General features: G+C 38.9%; 1 protein-coding gene across 1 annotated transcript in view; it reads left to right on the top strand.

Moving 5' to 3' along the window:
* Positions 1–17,359, top strand: part of CNTNAP4 (contactin associated protein like 4) — a 285,557-nt gene that overhangs the window by 83,640 nt on the left and 184,558 nt on the right. Inside the window, exon 3 of the mRNA XM_027513975.1 lies at positions 11,567–11,760. Within this exon, the coding sequence (XP_027369776.1) occupies positions 11,567–11,760 (194 nt within the window). The remainder of the gene's footprint in view (positions 1–11,566; positions 11,761–17,359) is intronic.

The raw sequence follows: 17,359 nt of genomic DNA, 5'->3' as shown, positions 1-17,359 counted from the left end.
ATAGACTTGACTAGATGGACCTTTGTTGACAAAGGTCTCTGCTTCTTAATATGCTGTCTAGATTGCTCATAACTTGCCTTCCAAGGAATGAGCATCTTTTAATTTCATGGCTGCAGTCACCGTCTGCAGTGATTTTGGAGCCCCCCAAAATAAAGTCTGACACTGTTTCCACTGTTTCCCCACCTATTTGCCATGAAGTGATGGAACCGGATGCCATGATCTTAGTTTTCTGAATGTTGAGCTTTAAGCCAACTTTTTCACTCTCCTCTTTCACTTTCATCAAGAGGCCCTTTAATTATTCTTCACTTTCTGCCATAAGGGTGGTGTCATCTGCATCTTTGAGGTTATTGATATTTCTCCCAGCAATCTTGATTCCAGCTTGTCCTTCATCCATCCCAGCATTTCTCATAATGTACTCTGCATAGAAGTTAAATAAGCAGGGTGACAATTTACAGCCTTGACGTACTCCTTTTCCTATTTGGAACCAGTCTGTTGTTCCATGTCCAGCTCTAACTGTTGCTTCCTGACCTGCATACAGGTTTCTGAAGAGGCAGGTCAGGTGGTCTGGTATTCCCATCTCTTTCAGAATTTTCCACAGTTTATTGTGATCCACACAGTCAAAGGCTTTGGCATAGTCAATAAAGCAGAAATAGATGTTTTTCTGGAACTCTCTTGCTTTTTCCATGATCCAGCGGATGTTGGCAATTTGATCTCTGGTTCCTCTGCCTTTTCTAAAACCAGCTTGAACATCTGGAAGTTCATCGTTCACAGATTGCTGAAACCTGGCTTGGAGAATTTTGAGCATTACTTTACTAGTGTGTGAGATGAGTGCAATTGTGCAGTAGTTTGAGAATTCTTTGGCATTGCCTTCCTTTGGGATTGGAATGAAAACTGACCTTTTCCAGTCCTGTGGCCACTGCTAAGTTTTCCAAATTTGCTGGCATATTGAGTGCAGCACTTTCACAGCATCATCTTTCAGGATTTGAAATAGCTCAACTGGAATTCCACCACTTCCACTAGCTTTGTTCGTAGTGATGCTTCCTAAGGCCCACTTGACTTCACGTTCCAGGATGTCTGGCTCTAGGTGAGTGTTCACACCATCATGATATTGGTCGGGAAGATTTTTTTGTATAGTTCTTCTGTGTATACTTGCCACCTCTTCTTAATATCTTCTGCTTCTGTTAGGTCCATACCATTTCTGTCCTTTATTGAGCCCATCATTGCATGAAATGTTCCTTTGGTATCTCTAATTTTCTTTTTTTTCCCCCAGCTTCTCTATTTTATTTTATTTATTTATTTTAATATTATTATTATTATTATTATTTTTACTTTACAGTATTGTATTGGTTTTGCCATACATCAACATGCATCTGCCACGGATGTACATGTGTTCCCCATCCTGAACCCCCCTCCCACCTCCCTCCCCATACCATCCCTCTGGGTCATCCCATTGCACCAGCCCCAAGCTTCCTGTATCCTGCATTGAACCTGGACTGGCGATTCATTTCACATATGATATTATACATGTTTTAATGCCATTCTCCCAAATCATCCCCCACCCGCACAGAGTCCAAAAGACTGTTCTATACATCTGTGTCTCTTTTACTGTCTCGCATACAGAGTTGTCATTACCATCTTTCTAAATTCTATATATATGTGTTAATATATGTTTTAATATGTGTTTTTCTTTCTGGCTTACTTCACTCTGTATAATAGGCTCCAGTTTCATCCACCTCATTAGAACTGATTCAAATGTATTCTTTATAATTGTTGAGTAATACTCCATTGTGTATATGTACCACAGCTTTCTTATCCATTCATCTGCTGATGGACATCTAGGTTGCTTCCATGTCCTGGCTATTATAAACAGTGCTGCGATGAACATTGGGGTACACGTGTCTCTTTCCCTTCTGGTTTCCTTGGTGTGTATGCCCAGCAGTGGGATTGCTGGGTCGTATGGCAGTTCTAGTTCCAGTTTTTTAAGGAATCTCCACACTGTTCTCCATAGTGGCTGTACTAGTTTGCATTCCCACCAACAGTGTAAGAGGGTTCCCTTTTCTCCACACCCTCTCCAGCATTTATTGCTTGTAGACTTTTGGATCGAAGCTATTCTGACTGGCGTGAAATGGTACCTCATTGTGGTTTTGATTTGCATTTCTCTGATAATGAGTGATGTTGAGCATCTTTTCATGTGTTCGTTAGCCATCTGTATGTCTTCTTTGGAGAAATGTCTGTTTAGTTCTTTGGCCCATTTTTTGATTGAGTCGTTTATTTTTCCGGAATTGAGCTGCAGGAGTTGCTTGCATATTTTTGAGATTAGTTGTTTGTCAGTTGCTTCATTTGCTATTATTTTCTCCCATTCTGAAGGCTGTCTTTTCACCTTGCTTATAGTTTCTTTTGTTGTGCAGAAGCTTTTAATTTTAATTAGGTCCCATTTGTTTATTTTTGCTTTTATTTCCAATATTCTGGGAGGTGGGTCATAGAGGATCCTGCTGTGATGTATGTCAGAGAGTGTTTTGCCTATGTTCTCCTCTAAGAGTTTTATAGTTTCTGGTTTTACATTTAGATCTTTAATCCATTTTGAGTTTATTTTTGTGTATGGTGTTAGAAAGTGTTCTAGTTTCATTCTTTTACAAGTGGTTGACCAGTTTTCCCAGCACCACTTGTTAAAGGGATTGTCTTTTCTCCATTGTATATTCCTGCCTCCTTTGTCAAAGATAAGGTGTCCATATGTGTGTGGATTTATCTCTGGGCTTCCTATTTTGTTTCATTGATCTATATTTCTCCCTTTGTGCCAGTACCATACTTTCTTGATGACTGTGGCTTTGTAGTAGAGCCTGAAGTCAGGCAGGTTGATTCTTCCAGTTCCATTCTTTTTTCTCAAGATTGCTTTGGCTATTCGAGGTTTTTTGTATTTCCATACAAATTGTGAAATTATTTGTTCTAGCTCTGTGAAAAATACCGTTGGTAGCTTGATAGGGATTGCATTGAATCTATAGATTGCTTTGGATAGTATACTCATTTTCACTATATTGATTCTTCCGATCCATGAATATGGTATATTTCTCCATCTATTAGTGTCCTCTTTGATTTCTTTCATCAGTGTTTTATAGTTTTCTTTATATAGGTCTTTAGTTTCTTTAGGTAGATACATTCCTAAGTATTTTATTCTTTGTGTTGCAATGGTGAATGGAATTCTTTCCTTAATTTCTCTTTCTATTTTCTCATTATTAGTGTATAGGAATGCAAGGGATTTCTGTGTGTTGATTTTATATCCTGCAACTTTACTATATTCATTGATTAGCTCTAGTAATTTTCTGGTGGAGTCTTTAGGGTTTTCTATGTAGAGGATCATGTCATCTGCAAACAGTGAGAGTTTTGCTTCTTCTTTTCCAATTTGGATTCCTTTTATTTCTTTTTCTCCTCTGATTGCTGTGGCCAAAACTTCCAAAACTATGTTGAATAGTAGTGGTGAGAGTGGGCACCCTTGTCTTGTTCCTGACCTTAGGGGAAATGCTTTCAATTTTTCACCATTGAGGATAACGTTTGCTGTGGATTTGTCATATATAGCTTTTATTATGTTGAGGTATGTTCCTTCTATTCCTGCTTCCTGGAGAGTTTTTATCATAAATGGATGTTGAATTTTATCAAAGGCTTTCTCTGAATCTCTTGAGATAATCATATTGCTTTTATTTTTCAATTTGTTAATGTGGTGTATAACATTGATTGATTTGTGGATATTGAAGAATCCTTGCATCCCTGGGATAAAGCCCACTTGGTCATGGTGTATGATCTTTTATATGTATTGTTGGATTCTGACTGCTAGAATTTTATTAAGGATTTTTGCATCTATGTTCATCAATGATATTGGCCTGTAGTTTTCTTTTTTTGTGGCATCTTTGTCAGGTTTTGGTATTAGGGTGATGGTGGCCTCATAGAATGAGTTTGGAAGTTTACCTTCCTCTGCAATTTTCTGGAAGAGTTTGAGTAGGATAGGTGTCAGCTCTTCTCTAAACTTTTGGTAGAATTCAGCTGTGAAGCTGTCTGGACCTGGGCTTTTGTTTGCTGAAAGATTTCTGATTACAGTTTCAATTTCCATGCTTGTGATGGATCTGTTAAGATTTTCTATTTCTTCCTCGTTCAGTTTTGGAAAGTTGTACTTTTCTAAGAATTTGTCCATTTCTTCCACGTTGTCCATTTTATTGGCATATAATTGCTGATAGTAGTCTCTTATGATCCTTTGTATTTCTGTGTTGTCTGTTGTGATCTCTCCATTTTCATTTCTAATTTTATTGATTTGATTTTTCTCCCTTTGTTTCTTGATGAGTCTGGCTAATGGTTTGTCCATTTTATTTATCCTTTCAAAGAACCAGCTTTTGGCTTTGTTGATTTTTGCTATGGTCTCCTTTGTTTCTTTTGCATGTATTTCTGCCCTAATTTTTAAGATTTCTTTCCTTCCACTAACCCTGGAGTTCTTCATTTCTTCCTTTTCTAGTTGCTTTAGGTGTAGAGTTAGATTATTTATTTGACTTTTTTCTTGTTTCTTGAGGTATGCCTGTATTGCTATGAACTTTCCCCTTAGCACTGCTTTTACAGTGTCCCACAGGTTTTGGGTTGTTGTGTTTTCATTTTCATTCGTTTCTATGCATATTTTGATTTCTTCTGTGATTTGTTGTTTATTCAGCAGTGTGTTTTTCAGCCTCCATATGTTGGAATTTTTAACATTTTTTCTCCTGTAATTGAGATCTAATCTTACTGCATTGTGGTCAGAAAAGATGCTTGGAATGATTTCGATTTTTTTTGAATTTACCAAGGCTAGATTTATGGCCCAGGATGTGATCTATCCTGGAGAAGGTTCCATGTGCGCTTGAGAAAAAGGTGAAATTCATTGTTTTGGGGTGAAATGTCCTATAGATATAAATTAGGCCTAACTGGTCTATTGTATCATTTAAAGTTTGTGTTTCTTTGTTAATTTTCTGTTTAGTTGATCTATCCATAGGTGTGATTGGGGTATTAAAGTCTCCCACTATTATTGTGTTATTGTTAATTTCCCCTTTCATACTTGTTAGCATTTATCTTACATATTGCAGTGCTCCTATGTTGGGTGTATATATATTTAAAATTGTTATCTCTTCTTCTTGGATTGATCCTTTGATCATTATGTAGTGTCCTTTGTCTCTTTTTACAGCCCTGTTTTAAAGTCTACTTTATCTGATATGAGTATTGCTACTCCTGCTTTCTTTTGATCTCTATTTTTATGGAAAATCTTTTTCCAGCCCTTCACTTTCAGTCTGTATGTGTCCCCTGTTTTGAGGTGGGTCTCTTGTAGACAACATATATAGGTGTCTTGTTTTTGTATCCATTCAGCCAGTCTTTGTCTTTTGGTTGGGGCATTCAACCCATTTACGTTTAAGGTAGTTATTGATAAGTATGATCCCGTTGCCATTTACTTTATTGTTTTGGGTTCGAATTTATACACCGTTTTTGTGTCTCCTGTCTAGAGAATATCCTTTAGCATTTGTTGGAGAGCTAGTTTGGTGGTGCTGAATTCTCTCAGCTTTTGCTTGTCTGTAAAGCTTTTGATTTCTCCTTCATATTTGAATGAGATCCTTGCTGGGTACAGTAATCTGGGCTGTAGGTTATTTTCTTTCATCACTTTAAGTATGTCCTGCCATTCCCTCCTGGCCCTGAAGAGTTTCTATTGAAAGATCAGCTGTTATCCTTATGGGAATCCCCTTGTGTGTTATTTGTTGTTTTTCACTTGCTGCTTTTAATATTTGTTCTTTGTGTTTGATCTTTGTTAATTTGATTAATATGTGTCTTGGGGTGTTTCGCCTTGGGTTTATTCTGTTTGGGGCTCTCTGGGTTTCTTGGAATTGGGTGATTATTTCCTTCCCCATTTTAGGGAAGTTTTCAACTATTATCTCCTCAAGTATTTTCTCATGGTCTTTCTTTTTGTCTTCTTCTTCTGGGACTCCTATGATTCGAATGTTGTGGCGTTTAATATTGTCCTGGAGGTCTCTGAGATTGTCCTCATTTATTTTAATTCATTTTTCTTTTTTCCTCTCTGGTTCATTTCTACCACTCTATCTTCTATTTCACTAATCCTATCTTCTGCCTCCATTATTCTACTATTTGTTGCCTCCAGAGTGTTTTTTATCTCATTTATTGCATTATTCATTATATATTGATTCTTTTTATTTCTTCTAGGTCCTTGTTAAACCTTTATTGCATTTTCTCAATCCTTGCCTCCAGGCTATTTATCTGTGATTTCATTTTTATTTCAAGATTTTGGATCATTTTCACTATCATTATTTGGAATTCTTTATCAGGTAGATTCCCTATCTCTTCCTCTTTTGTTTGGTTTGGTGGGCATTTATCCTGTTCCTTTACCTGCTGGGTATTCCTCTGTCTCTTCATCTTGTTTATATTGCTGAGTTTGGGGTGGCCTTTCTGTATTCTGGCAGTTTGTGGAGTTCTCTTTATTATGGCGTTTCCTCACTGTGGGTTGGGTTGTATCGGTGGCTTGTGACGGTTTCTTGGTTAGGGAAGCTTGTGTCGGTGTTCTGGTGGGTGGAGCTGGATTTCCTCTCTCTGGAGTGTGCAGTGAAGTGTCTAGTAACGAGTTATGAGATGTCAATGGGTTTGGAGTAACATTGGGCAGTCTGTATATTGAAGCTCAGGGCTGTGTTCCTGGAGAATTTGCATGGTATGTCTTGCTCTGGAACTTGTTGGCCTTGGGTGGTGCTTGGTTTCAGCATAGGTATGTAGGCGTTTGATGAACTCCTATCGCTTAATGTTCCTGGAGTCAGGTGTTCTATGATGTTCTCAGGATTTGCACTTAAGCCTCCTGCTTCTGGTTTTCAGTCTTATTTTTACAGTAGTCTCAAGACTTCTTCTATACAGCGCTGTTGATAAAACATCTAGGTTAAAGATGAAAGAGGTGTCCCTCTCCACAGTGAGGGACACCCAGAGAGGTTCACAAAGTTACATGGGGAAGAGAAGAGGGAGGAGAGAGTTAGAGGTGACCCGAATGAGATGAAGTGGAATCAAAAGAGGAGAGAGCAAGCTAGCCAGTAATCACTTCCTTATGTGTGCTCCACAGTCTGGACTGCTCAGAGATGTTCATGGAGTTATACAGAGAAGAGAAGAGGGAGGAAGGAGACAGAGGTGGCCAGGAGGATAAAAGGGGGAATGAAAAGGAGAGACATAGATCCAGTCAGTAATCAGTTCCCTAAGTGAGCTCCACCGTCTGGAATACACAGAGATTCAGAGAGTTGGGTAGAGAAGAGAAGGGGGAGGGAGGAGACAGAGGTGACCTAGTGGAGAGAAAGGAGAGTCCAAAGGAGGAGAGAGCAGTCAAGCCAGTAATCTCACTCCCAGGTAAAAATAGGTACTGAAGATTGGGTTCTTAAAGGTACAAATTTGATAACAAATACCAAAAAGCAAAGATTAAAATTCTAGAGGTTGGATTTTCAAAAATACAGTATTAAAGAAAAGAAGAAGAAAAAAACACAAAGTCACAAAAGTTATTAAAATATATATATATATAAAGTTTGCTTTAAAAAATAGTCTTTTTTTTGCAAAGTAATAGTAGGTTATAAAAGTGAAAATTAAAGGAGTAATCAGATCAGATCAGATCAGATCAGTCACTCAGTCGTGTCCGACTCTTTGTGACCCCACGAATCGCAGCACGCCAGGCCTCCCTGTCCATCACCAACTCCCGGAGTTCACTCAGACTCACGTCCATCGAGTCAGTGATGCCATCCAGCCATCTCCTCCTCTGTCGTCTCCTTCTCCTCCTGCCCCCAATCCCTCCCAGCATCAGAGTCTTTTCCAATGAGTCAACTCTTCACATGAGGTGGCCAAAGTACTGGAGTTTCAGCTTTAGCATCATTCCTTCCAAAGAAATCCCAGGGCTGATCTCCCTCAGAATGGACTGGTTGGATCTCTTTGCAGTCCAAGGGACTCTCAAGCATCTTCTCCAACACCACAGTTCAAAAGCATCAATTCTTCAGCGCTCAGCCTTCTTCACAGTCCAACTCTCACATCCATACATGACCACAGAAAAAACCATAGCCTTGACTAGATGGACCTTTGTGGGCAAAGTAATGTCTCTGCTTTTGAAATATGCTATCTAGTTGGTCATAACTTTCCTTCCAAGGAATAAGCGTCTTTTAATTTCATGGCTGCAGTCACCATCTGTAGTGATTTTGGAGCCCAGAAAAATAAAGTCTGACACTGTTTCCACTGTTTCCCCATCTATTTCCCATGAAGGGGTGGGACCGGATGCCATGATCTTAGTTTTCTGAATGTTGAGCTTTAAGCCAACTTTTTCACTCTCCACTTTCACTTTCATCAAGAGGCTTTTGAGTTCCTCTTCACTTTCTGCCATAAGGCTGGTGTCATCTGCATATCTGAGGTTATTTATATTTCTCCCGGCAATCTTGATTCCAGCTTGTGTTTCTTCCAGTCCAGCGTTTCTCATGATGTACTCTGCATATAAGTTAAATAAACAGGTGACAATATACAGCCTTGACGAACTCCTTTTCCTATTTGGAAGCATTCTGTTGTTCCATGTCCAGTTCTAACTGTGGCTTCCTGACCTGCATACAAATTTCTCAAGAGGCAGATCAGGTGGTCTGGTATTCCCATCTCTTTCAGAATTTTCCACAGTTTATTGTGATCCACACAGTCAAAGGCTTTGGCATAGTCAATAAAGCAGAAATATATGTTTTATAGAGGACTTAAAAATTATAAAAAAGTTAAAAAAGAAAAAAAGAAAAGAAAAAATAAGAAGAAAAGAAAAGAAAAAGGAAAGAATGATCGTAAAAATAGTAAAAATATATGTAGGACTTTCTCTGGTGTTGTGGGCAGTGTGGGGTCAGTTCATTTTCGGATAGTTTCTTGGTCCGGCTTATATTTCTCAAGATCTGTAGGCCCCTTCCTATGCAGTCGGTACTAACTACAGGGTTTTAATCTATTGCACCTGTCACTTCCAAGGCGGTTCCCTCGGTTTTAGCTTCTGTTTGCTGGTCTCTTCAGTGTCTGATTTTTGCCCTGACACAATGGGGCGGTGGTGGACACTTTTTTAGGGTCACTTGTTCAGTGGCGCTGTGGGGAGGGAGGGATGCTGTAGACAAATAACACTGGCGTGTGCTTAGTGTCTCAGCCACACTGGGCCTGTGCCCCACTCACGGTGCGTGCATCCTCCCTGCCCACACAGCTCAGGCTCTAGGTTGCTCCACCAGAACGGTCCGAGGCCGGCCCTGGGCTGCATGCACCTCCCAGGTCCAAGCCACTCAGGCTCAGGCACTCGGGTAGTCCTCAGAGGCGCAGACTCCGTTGGGCTTGCGTTTTGTGCCCTTCCCAGCTCCGAGCAGCTCAGGTGATGAGGTGTTTGGTGAGCGCGGTCACTGCGACTTACCGCCTCTCCCGACCCTGCTGCTTGGTTTTCTGGGTGTACAACTGGCGCACCTTCTCAGGTGGATGACTGTCCAGGACCCCAAGAAGTCTTAGTAAGCAAGGAAGCCTGCTTGTAGTTTGGTAGATAATGTCTCTCTGGGGCTGCGATTGCCCTCTTCCGGCTTTGGCTGCCTGTCACCGGAGGAGGATGGTCTGCAGCCCGCTAGTTCTATTCTGCCCTTTGTTCTGTGCGTGGGTCTGGCGGTGTCTTAGGGCTTTTCGCGTGGTAGCTATCCCACAGTCTGGTTTGTTAGCCCAGATTAATTGGCTCTGATTTCCCTCGGGGGAATTCCGCCCAATCCTTACTCTAAGCAATGCAGCCCGCGCCTCCCTGCCCAGCCCCCGCTTGCTAGTGGCGGGCGCAGGCCTCTGCGCTGCTTCTCCTCTGGGAAAGTTGCCATTGGGCTCCTAATCTGTGGGTTTTAATTATTTACTTATTTTTCCTCCCTATTATGTTGCCCTCTGTGCTTCCAAGGCTCAGCACAGACTGGGCAGTGAGAGTGTTTCCTGGTGTTTGGAAACTTCTCTCTTTTTAAGACTCCCTTCCCGGGATGGAGCTCTGTCCCTACCTCTTTTGTCTCTTTTTTTGTCTTTTATATTTTTCCTACCTCCTTTCAAAGAGAATGGGCTGCTTTTCTGGGTGCCTGATGTCCTCTGCTGGCATTCAGAAGTTCTTTTGTGGATTTTACTCAGCGTTTAAATGTTCTTTTGATGAATTTGTGGCGGAGAAAATGGTCTCCCCGTCCTATTCCTCCGCCATCTTAGGACCGCCTCCTCTAATTTTCTTGAAGAGATCTCTAGTCTTTCCCATTCTGTTGTTTTCCTCTATTTCTTTGCATTGATTGCTGAGGAAGGCTTTCTTATCTCTCCTTGTTATTCTTTGGAACTCTGCATTCAAATGGGTATATCTTTCCTTTTCTCCATTGCTTTTCTCTTCTCTTATTTTCACAGCTATTTGTAAGGCCTCCTCAGACAGCCACTTTGCTTTTTTGCATTTCTTTTCCATGGGGATGGTCTTGATCCCTGTTTCCTGTACAATGTCACGAACCCCCGTCCATAGTTCATCAGGCACTCTGTCTATCAGATCTAGTTCCTTAAATCTATTTCTCACTTCCACTGTATAGTCATAAGGGATTTGATTTAGGTCATACCTGAATGGTCTAGTGGTTTTCCCTACTTCTTCAATTTCAGTCTGAATTTGGCAATAAGAAGTTCATGATCTGAGCCACAGTAAGCTCCTGGTCTTGTTTTTGCTGACTGTATAGAGCTTCTCATCTTTGGCTGCAAAGAATATAATCAATCTGATTTTGGTGTTGACCATCTGGTGATGTCCATGTGTAGAGTTTTCTCTTGTGTTGTTGGAAGAGGGTGTTTGCTATGACCAGTGTGTTCTCTTGGCAGAACTGTATTAGCTTTTGTCCTGCTTCATTTTGTACTCCAAGGCCAAATTTACCGGTTACTCTAGGTGTTTCTTGACTTCCTACTTTTGCATTCCAGGCCTCTATAATGAAAAGGACATCTTTTTTTGGGTGTTAGTTCTAGAATGTCTTGTAGGTCTTCATAGAACCGTTCAACTTCAGCGTCTTCAGCATTCCTGGTCAGGACATAGACTTGGATTACCGTAATATTAAATGGTTTGCCTTGGAAATGAACAGAGATCATTCTTTCATTTCTGAGATTTCATCCAAGTACTGCATTTCCAAGTTCCATGTAGTTTGAAGGTAAATCACAGTCTGAAGGCAAATCGTTACTCAGCCGTGTGTGGGCACTGAACATACTAGTTCTATGTGCTGACATGGCTGTCTGCCTCTCAAATTAAGGACTTTAAACATACAGTGAGTTTAACCTCACTGAATTTGCTCTCCCAGTGTTAGATGGTTGTAACACCTAGAAATCAACATAATTAATATAGGTGCCATCCATTTACATTATATTCTTGTTTCTCTGTATTTTTTTTTTTTACCATTATGGAAAGTTTTGTATTTTGGAAATTTGACTTTCTGAAGTTTCATAGAGGAATAGTCTTACTGGCATTGCTAGTTCATTAACAGATGTCTAATGAATTCTTTGCTCATTTCTCTTTTTTCTCTTTTCACAAAAGGAGCTGGTGGCTGGTCTCCACTTGTGTCAAATAAATACCAGTGGTTGCAGATTGACCTTGGAGAGAGGATGGAGATCACTGCCGTGGCCACCCAAGGGGGATATGGGAGCTCCAACTGGGTGACCAGCTACCTCCTGATGTTCAGCGACAGCGGCAGGAACTGGAAGCAGTATCGCCAGGAGGACAGTATCTGGGTATGTTTCTTTAACAGAATACATGGCCTCTCAGAGGAGGAAGCATGGTCATTCCTACAGACAGTTTAAGAATCTCTTAAACTTTGTTTAGAATCAGAATCTTTGGACTTACTTAGAAAACATTTTCCAATGTATTAATATTCATTTTCCAATACATTTTATGGTTTAATTTAAGAAAATACTAAAAGTAAACTTATTTCACAGAGTCCTAAGAAACTGAAGGAAAAAACAATCTCATTAGTGCTCTAAATAGTGTGAAGATTAAAGGAAGAAACCAAGCCTGTATAAAACATTTTTTGTTTAGTAACATAGCAGTTTTGCATTGCCTTTATTTAAGGTTGGCAAAAAGAATTTTTTTTGTTGTTCTGATGACTCTGAGAAATATGAATTAATGTCTCCCTAGTATATAGAGGTTTTTATATATAATATTTAGAATATTTATATATGTCTTATACACACATATATGATTTATATATAAACCTTTCTGTAGTCTTTTCAAGTGTTAAAATGCTGTGTTTTGTGGACAGGGCACAGCTGTTACAAGGGAGACTGACCAGGAGGCAGTTTGTAATAAAGTGAGTGGTATTTGTAGTTGACCGAGTATACATGAACACCCAGTGGGAGAAGGAAGCTAAAGAAAGTTTGCTTGCTGGTGAAGAAAGGACTTCTCTTTTAGTGTAGAAAAGTATTGGTTTGGATTTTATGTGGGCCAGGGACAACATACTGCAATCAAAGAACTTTTTTTTTTTTTTTAATTTTCCTCTGACTGAGCTGCTGGAACCAGAGAAAATGAGTAACTTAATGAAGCGTTGTTCTTAGCACACAGATAATTTGGAGGCCTGTTTGGGCACATAATGATAATTTTCTTTGATCAGTCAACGGCCTGTCTTTTGAAACTTCCTAGAACTCCGTGACACATTGTAAACTCATTGAAGAAAGGGACTGTGATTATTCACCTTTGTATCTCTGAAGCACTTGGTGGTCATTCAATTGCATGTTTATTGATGTAAGTTGAATTGAGAAAATGTAGCCCTGCTCTTTCTCTAGAGAGAACGACTGTTAGGCTGGAAGTTTTCTGTAAGCATTTTCAGAAAACCTGCCTTAAAATCCAAAGGAAGTTGAAGTTATGTATAAGAGCAAGAAAAATTGGATATTACGGTTGAATTAATCCCATGAAAACCATTCAAACTGGGGATAAATTAAACAGTAATTATGAACCAATAGCTGTGAAAGCCTAATGAGGTATTTTTTTAACTAGGTGTTTGGATTATCTTTTACTCTTTTCTTCTAAATAAGCTTTGGATTTTAAACTAGATAAGTAGTGGCTAATATTTAGCTGTATTAAGTAAGATGTGTATTTTGACATTTTTTAGAGAGAAAGATTAACCATGAAAATTAATTGTTTTCATGGATCAAGCTTGAGGAAAGCCAAACCTGGACAGTGCTGTTCGTCTTTTTCACTTACCTTGTAAAAAGCGAGGTGGTCAGGGTGCATTAGTGACACGAATGATATCCTTAACTAATCCAAACCAATCAATGTAAAGACAGATGGTATCTATCACAGTTACTTGGCTTGGTAATGTCGTTTTTAGACTCTGACTACAGTCAGAATGGACTAACAGATTTGGGAAAGACTGGACTATAATTTTGGATATGGTAAAGAAAGCAGATGGATAACTGAACGTCAAGATCAAAACTGAGACTTGCCGCTGATGCCATGACCACACATAAAATGGATACGGTTATGGTGTAGGTAAAACAGCTCAAATCTTCAAACATTGTCAATATATGTATAAACACACATGCGCGTGCACACACACACACACACACTCATGCTGTCTGTCCATCCCAGGTAGGCTCATAGTTCTCTCTTTACCCCGTAATTACTCAGGTCCCTCCCTGAGGGAAGCCCCCCTCTGTGACTCTACAATAGCAACAGGGGCAAAATGAAACATGGTGAATTGTAACCTGGTTCCAGGTTGTTTAAAATGATCTGGCACAGATCACTTTAATGTGGGTTTTTTGTTTAGCTAAAGACCAATTTTTAATTGATGTTCGTAGTAAGGAATTTGACTCTTTGTCACATTTAGCACATCTGTATTTTGTAAATTTTTTTTTTTTTTTTTTTGCCCATTATGGGTAATGTATCCAGATTATACAAAACATGACAATTTTTTTAAGCGCTTCACAGTCTGCTCCAGATGATACAAATAAATCTGTGGAAGAGAGTTAGGGAACCCATAAAGCATTATAGGAGAATGTGATGGAAAGAGGAAGAAAAGGCAGTTGTTACAAGTTTAGAAACACATAAAATAAAACCCATCAACATGGATACAAATGCTGCCGTGGGGATTCCTCATTCTCCTTCAATGTATTCTCTTCGAGCACTAGAGAGAGCAATGACTTCTGTACACCTGAAAGAATTCATCAAATGCCCTGCTGCTTCTTACAAATAATCTTTAAAAAAGAAAGGCAAAATACTTCATTTGTTATCTTTACGGCCATGCATATACTTGATAGAACTGTAAATTTGAGAGAGACATATTTTTTAAAAATTAATTTTTGGATAAAACTTATAGTCCAGTGCCCACAAATATAATTTATACAAAGTACTCTTTCTAGATGGCATATAAATATTTTGCAAAAAATAGAGAATGCAAATTGCTGTAATTGTTCCTCTCGAAGACAAAACAAAATTTCTCAACATCCACAGTCAAAAGACTTTTCAGCCAGTTTATTGTAAACGATTGGAAAAGGAAGTGTGAAGTATAATTTTTGCTCATCTAAGAACAATTTCTGGAATTTCATAAAACTAACATCTTAGAAAATTATTTTAAGCAGAGTAACATGTGCAGGAACTTTACAGCTGAATTATACAAATTCTCTCTTTTACACTGCAGACGATAAGGGCAAGGGACGGGATGGCACTAATTTTATGAATTATTTAAGGGAATACGATTATTATGCACAATGAGGCTTCCCTGGTGGCCCAGACAGTAAAGAATTTGCCTGCAATGCAGGAGACTTGGATTTGATACCTGGGTCAGGAAGATGCCCTGGAGAAAAAGAATGGCTACCCACTCCAGTATTCTTGCCCAGAGAGTTCCATGGACAGAGAGGAGCCTGGTAGGCTACAGTTCATGGGGTTGGAGTGTATTATGCACAATATTTCAATTGTATCTCATTTTTCAAACAAAAAACCATAATTTCATATTAACATATTTCTGAAGTTAATATAACTTTTTTTAAATTAAAAGTGTTGAGTGTCATGGTTTGGCTTTGGCTAGTGAAAGACACGGAGGCCCCCATGACGTGTATAGTCAATTAGACAAAAGTATCTCCTGTCACCATATAGTCACAGCATTATTATCACTGTGAATGATTGAGTTGTCAACTCTATACCACCTGCAAAGATTTTAACATGTATTTATGTCCAGTCAAATAAATAAGTGGCTGGGGTCATTTAATAGAAAACCCAATGAGGCAGAAATTCAAGTGAGAGGTGTGTGGTAAGTCTGGTGGACTCCCCACTTTGTGAGGTGCAGCTTTCCTAGACCTTTCCCTCTGTTGACCTTTCTCCTATGTTATTCTAGTATTCTAAGCCCACCACATGTGTGGTGATATAAAGTGTAACAGCACTGATGCCCTGTATGTCAACATGTCAAATCATCAAGCTTAATGCCTTGCAATCCTTGGCTCAGAACTTGGGCAAATGCCTGGAGAGTGCTTTAAGCTGCTTCTGCTTTTCAACACAGCCTCTGCTTGAGTGCCAGAAAGATGTTTTTTATTGAAAGTCTATATGATTAGTCTGTATTCCCAGGGACTCTCCTGTTGGTATTTCTATTTAACTTGGTTCTCTCACTTTTGGAAATGATTAACCTAGGAGTGCCTGGTTGGAGGTGGCTGCATTGGGGTTTTTAATGTGACGTTGGTCATAAATCAGAACAATTAGTCTGCTAGGTGCCTTCTCAATCAAGCAGCATGGTTTATTTCACCTCGTCCCATCTGTGCCCATTCTGTAACACGTTATGTCAGTCCCTTCTCATAAACTTTCTGGGCTCACGTAAATTGGAACTTTACATGAATATGTAATATACAAAAATATATATTAACCCCTGTAAACTGTGGGAACACATATGCATTGAATAAGATAAATGGCAACGTTGCTTCACATTCTTCCAATTGACCTGTCCCTAAGCAAGCAAAATAAAAGTAATTTGAAGAGAGTGATTAGGGTCAGCAGATTTGATTTAATGCCCCCTTCAGAGCACACACTCACATCCAGTTTATCCTCAAAGCATCAACCAGAGGATGGCATGTTTTAAAACCACTTTACAGCTCGTGTCTCACATTCCCCCACGTGACAGTTCAGGGACGAGACACCACCCTCTTTTCTCCCCTCTTATCCTTGCTGTGATGCAGTGCTGCAGATGTCTGCATCTGACTCTTCTCATTCCCCAGTCCCAGGAGGTACATTTGGAAATCTCTCTGGGAAGCGATTCTGTCCTTCTGAAGTGTTTCTTTATTGCTGCATAAGACGCAGTCAGTTAGGTCTTCTAAAAACTAATGCATGAGCGTCTCTTTCCTATTTTACATTTTTAATTTTCAAACTTACCACACATAATCAGAGAAGAGGCTAGAAAAATATATAAAGGTAGAAAGGAGGAAAGATTTGGCATTGATACAATATATTCCTTAAAAATCTAAGAGAACATCTTATTTTTTTTTAAAGATAATTCAATAAACTCTGTGCCTAACAATAAAATTAATTTTTAAAACCTGTAATTTATCTTTCTACATATAAAAAACTAGGTAGACAACATAAAAGGAAAACATATGCTCCACTTAAAATAGAACTCCCAAATGATAAATATCAAGGGAGAAAGTAAAAAGAAATTATGAGATTTATGAAGATAATATTTAGAATATTACTAATGAACATAAAAGAAGATGATTAAATGTGAAGACATATCTATCTGAAATAGAAAGCAATACACCAGCAGCAGGTCACTTACTTAGGCAGATTTTATTAACAGTACTTCTGTGCAGCCGAGTACTGGATGGCCATCAGAAACAGATGATGTAAAAATACACTGGCCATTGCTGCAGTGAATTTCAAAACCAATGGAAAATTTTCAATTGAAGTGTCATTTGATACTGAAGAATAAATCTTAAGGACTGAGGAGAAAGAGATGGGGACAATGGATGGAATATATGTCAATTTACTAAAGCACAGGTAAAGATTGGATTTATATGAAGTTTCAAAGGGGATAATCTGAGACTGAAAGAAATGAAGGGCAGCAGAGAGGAGTGGATAGGAAACAATCCAATTATTGATTTTTTTAAAAAAAAACAAACATAATGGCTATCTCCCACTTGTTAGATGAAATTATCTTTTAACAGTTATTGATAGTACCAAGCCTATGGGAGTTATCAATATGTAGCATCATATATTATTTTTAATATTATTTTAGTAGTTTATATATTTATATTTTACAGTGGTTGGATGGCATTTATATGTGCAACGTGTCATCTAATCTTTGATCATAAAATAGAAAAACACCACATTTCTGATACTAAATTGGTTTGTGAGTCAGCA

Source organism: Bos indicus x Bos taurus, chromosome 18, assembly GCF_003369695.1.
Source record: "Bos indicus x Bos taurus breed Angus x Brahman F1 hybrid chromosome 18, Bos_hybrid_MaternalHap_v2.0, whole genome shotgun sequence".
Lineage (NCBI taxonomy): Eukaryota > Metazoa > Chordata > Mammalia > Artiodactyla > Bovidae > Bos > Bos indicus x Bos taurus.
Note: the sequence above shows the minus strand (reverse complement) of the source record. Positions and strands in the feature narration are given on the sequence as shown.